The 4017-nt window shown below is 40.8% G+C and overlaps 1 protein-coding gene across 1 annotated transcript in view; it reads left to right on the forward strand.

Moving 5' to 3' along the window:
- LOC107690317 (RNA binding protein fox-1 homolog 1-like) overlaps nucleotides 1–4017 on the forward strand; it is a 144144-nt gene that overhangs the window by 104597 nt on the left and 35530 nt on the right. Inside the window, exon 4 of the mRNA XM_016488622.1 lies at nucleotides 3356–3499. Coding sequence (XP_016344108.1) covers nucleotides 3356–3499 — 144 coding nt within the window. The remainder of the gene's footprint in view (nucleotides 1–3355; nucleotides 3500–4017) is intronic.

The following is a 4017-nucleotide window of genomic DNA, read 5'->3' on the forward strand; positions in this document are numbered from 1 at the left end:
TGTGTGTGTGTGTGAACCATTCTTAATGCTCTTTTCACATAACATAGTTAAACAAAAACTCCCTCCTGGATCAATGACGGCTGATGCAATTATTCCACACTCCCCGCACTGGAAAAATTCCTCGAAAAGGAAAGTATTTTACTGGCACTTGACACTCCAAGTCCTCCCTGTGCTTTGTTAGGTTATCTTTTTCTGTCCAGCGCTGCCATATGTGTGTCCGTGTGGGCTCTTACACTCCAGCGGCTGTGTGTGTGTGTGTGTGTGTGTGTGCTCAGAGCACACACCGTCAGCCCTGTCACTGTTTGCCGTTTAGCACTCAGTGTGAGATCAATGAATGGTAAACACTCACAACTCTGTGAGTCCCCAATCAGTAATTGAGTAGGTCTTCCGAGCTGATCCGCTGTCCTCCCTCACATCCCTGTCCTTATCGCTCCATCTTTCCCTCACCTTTCCTTCCCACAGGGAGCAAGACAATCTCGGGCTCCCTTTTTTTTTAGACCGCTGGAATCGATCACAATTGGAAGTATTATATTGTTTGAATTATGAAAGCAGGATTTTGATGCCTGGATATTTCAGCACACGCTGTGAATGCAATTCAAAATGCTTCTGCCGCTGGCCTCTATTTTAGTCCTATAGATTTATTCCTTTTCCCCTGTCTCATCCCATCACCCCGAGATCAGTCATCATGGCCTCCAGCTCCCCACAGCATCAATCGATTAATTGATTTCGGAATCAATTAATTGAGCCATTAAGGCAGCCGTATGCACAGAGCATGAAATGAGATCTTTAAAACGGCACATATGGCCGCCGACCATGCTGTGCCTCAACCTAAAGACCCGCTGCATTCCTTCCTATACTTTTATTGAAAGAGCAGTAAATGGAAAAGCATATTTCCAATTATAACACCCCAGTTGTCTCTTCTGCAGAGGCCCGCTTGCCTCACGATGCCATTAAACCCAGCCTCTCGCAATAGGAAAAGTGCAATTTTGTTAAAGCAATAAAAACGGCGCACATCTTGTCAGTTTTACATTGGATGGTTTACTACACTGCTTTAGCGTTTTATCTTCCGTTTTTCTTTGTTCTCTGCCTTGAGGAGTGGGTGTTCTTTTGTTTATGACTTGTAATAACACAAGACAGATTTTTTTCCCTTCCACTCCTGCAGCCTTTCATGTATCGAAAGACTAGTCTTTTTCAAGAGCTCTCTCTCATGTTTTTCCCCCCACCTTTGCGTTTCAGTCGGGTGAGTATATCGTACAAACATTATGATGACACGATATTCATATTTACGGTCCCAGCGAGCCGTTCTTTATTCTTCATTTGAGCTTTGCTTTTTTCACTCTTTCTGTTGTCGCTTTTGTCGGAGTCGCCCTGAGCACTGCCTGATTTAAATAACAGTGCCACATGCGCACAGACGCACGGTCCGTTCCGTTGCCAGTAATTCCAGTGAAGCTTGCTTTAACAGTCCTGAGCATCTGTAATGTCAGAGAGGCAGTTGTTACACTGGGACTCAGTCATTCTTTTGTTCCAGACAATATGATTTTCAGAGCACTTGAAGCATGACAGGACAGCTGCAGCAAGCAGAAAGTTGAAAAAATATCTCTGGGCATAACTGCAATCTCGACGCAGAGCCTCCGCTCCCCTTTCTCAAGCGCCACAAAGGAAAATAAATGCACATATATTCACATACATACAACACACATAATGGGTGAATTACATTCAAGTGAGCACCACTATGGCCTCACTCCAAAGGGCAGAACACTTGAAGTCAAGTTTGGTGTAGTGAGAATGCACATTCATGAGAGCAGAATCATTCATTGTGAATGAATCATTCTTTTGAACTGGATCTTTTTAATGAATAAATTGATTCAGTTCACAAAATTGACCTGAAGGATTCATTTATGAATTCTTAAATGATTCATTCTCAAGTTCAACTCACTGATTCACATCTGGTTAACATCTCACTGAAGGAGAATATTAGAGTATTATATAGAATATTATATTCTAATTATTATACAGTAAATTATAATGTAATTTTAATAATATTATTAGTGAATAATGGCTTACATATTTATCTGTTCATCACACATAAAGTGAGACTTTAAAAGACTTAAAATGTACACTGCCATTCAAAAGTTTGGGAAATTCACTTTTGGGAAAGGGCGCATTAAATTGATTAAAAGTAAAGACTTTGTTAAAAAAAAATTTATAATTTAATTAAAGAATCCTTTAAGCAATGTCACATTTTCTGTTTTCAGCATTGATAATAAGAAAAATGTTTATTAGAATGATTAGAATGATTTCTGAAGGATCACTGACACTGAAGACTGGAGTAATTATGCTAAAAATTCAGCTTTGCATCACAGGAATAAATGACATTTTAAAACATAATAAAATAGAAAACAGATATTTTAAAGTGTAATAATATTTCATAATAGTACAGTTTTTACTATTCTTTTTTTTTTAAACAGATTAAGTCTTGTTGAGCATAAAAGAATTCTTTAAAACTCTTTGTAAGGATGCTTCATTAAAAGCGTCATTATTAAAAAGTGATTCATTTGAAAAAAGTATGGTTTGGAACAACATGAGAGCGAGTAAACGGTGACAGAATTGTAATTTTTGGTTGAACTGTCCCTTTAAGGGCACAAAAATGCCATTTGGAAGTCGCCCACTGACACACAAACGTACACATGGGAGAAAAATAGAAAACAAAGTCTCTCGCTGAAATACTAGCCAAGTCATACAAATACAGTGAGACAGAGAAACACACACACACACACACACACACACTCAGGGCTAGGCCGCTTTCTCTCCCAGGCAGCAGTCCAGACTGAGAGGCACACAGTCGAAGGGAGCAGCCAGCAGTCATGCGTGGCCAGAGAGAGTGAGAGAAAGCAAGATATAGTGAAGCAGCCATGCCATATTTCACCCACGGCCCCGACCCCAGCACACACTGCATTACAAACTACGCCTCAAACGTGCGTGTGTGTGTGTGTGTGTGTGTGTGTGTGTGTGTGTGTGTGTGCTCTACATATGGTTTTCATATCTGCCTGAGAAAGGGAGGCAGAAACAGGTGGTATAAGTTTTCACCAGTTATATTGTTAAAACAAGGCTTTGCGTCTGACACCCCGGGAACGCCTGGAGGTGCAGGCACGCCAGACTATACCTCCTGACTGCAGCGCCACGATGGACCAAGTCGAAAAACACATCAGTGGCGCGGTCAACACCTGTGTGCAAAGACAGCTGCTTTTCTGCAACTGAAGGGCGTATCTTCGCCTTGAGTTTCTTTACAGTTGGTGCATCAAAATTTGCCAGACTTACTGATATTCCCGGATTTCTTTTCCTTTTTTTCCCACAGCAGACAGACGATTCAGCACAGACAGACAGCCAACAGCAAACACAGTCATCTGAAAACACAGAAAACAAAACGCAGCCCAAGAGGCTCCACGTCTCCAACATCCCCTTCAGGTTCAGAGATCCAGACCTCAGGCAAATGTTTGGCGTAAGTACCTGTTATATCTCTTTCTTTCTATTACTTTCATGGTATACAGCATACAGTGGCCACGCCAGCACAAGTGTAGCTAGGGTCTGAGGTTCTCCTGCATGTCGGATGGTATTTGAAGATTGGGTAATATCTGTGATCTGGGTCAGCACCTTGTTTTGGTTCTTAGCTTCTTAAAGGAAGCAGCAGGGTTGCTTCACTGGTGTAACAGGGCATAACATAATTATTTATTTGAATACGGAATGTATGTGTATATACAGTGGGTACGGAAAGTATTCAGACCCCCTTCAATTTTTCACTCTTTGTTATATTGCAGCCATTTGCTAAAATCATTTAAGTTAATTTTTTTTCCTCATTAATGTACACACAGCACCCCATATTGACAGAAAAACACAGAATCGTTGACATTTTTGCAGATTTATTAAAAAAGAAAAACTGAAATATCACATGGTCCTAAGTATTCAGACCCTTTGCTCAGTATTTAGTAGAAGCACCCTTTTGATCTAATACAGCCATGA

The sequence above is a fragment of the Sinocyclocheilus anshuiensis genome, unplaced genomic scaffold (assembly GCF_001515605.1).
Source record: "Sinocyclocheilus anshuiensis isolate Anshui unplaced genomic scaffold, SAMN03320099.WGS_v1.1 scaffold461, whole genome shotgun sequence".
Taxonomy (NCBI): Eukaryota; Metazoa; Chordata; class Actinopteri; order Cypriniformes; family Cyprinidae; genus Sinocyclocheilus; species Sinocyclocheilus anshuiensis.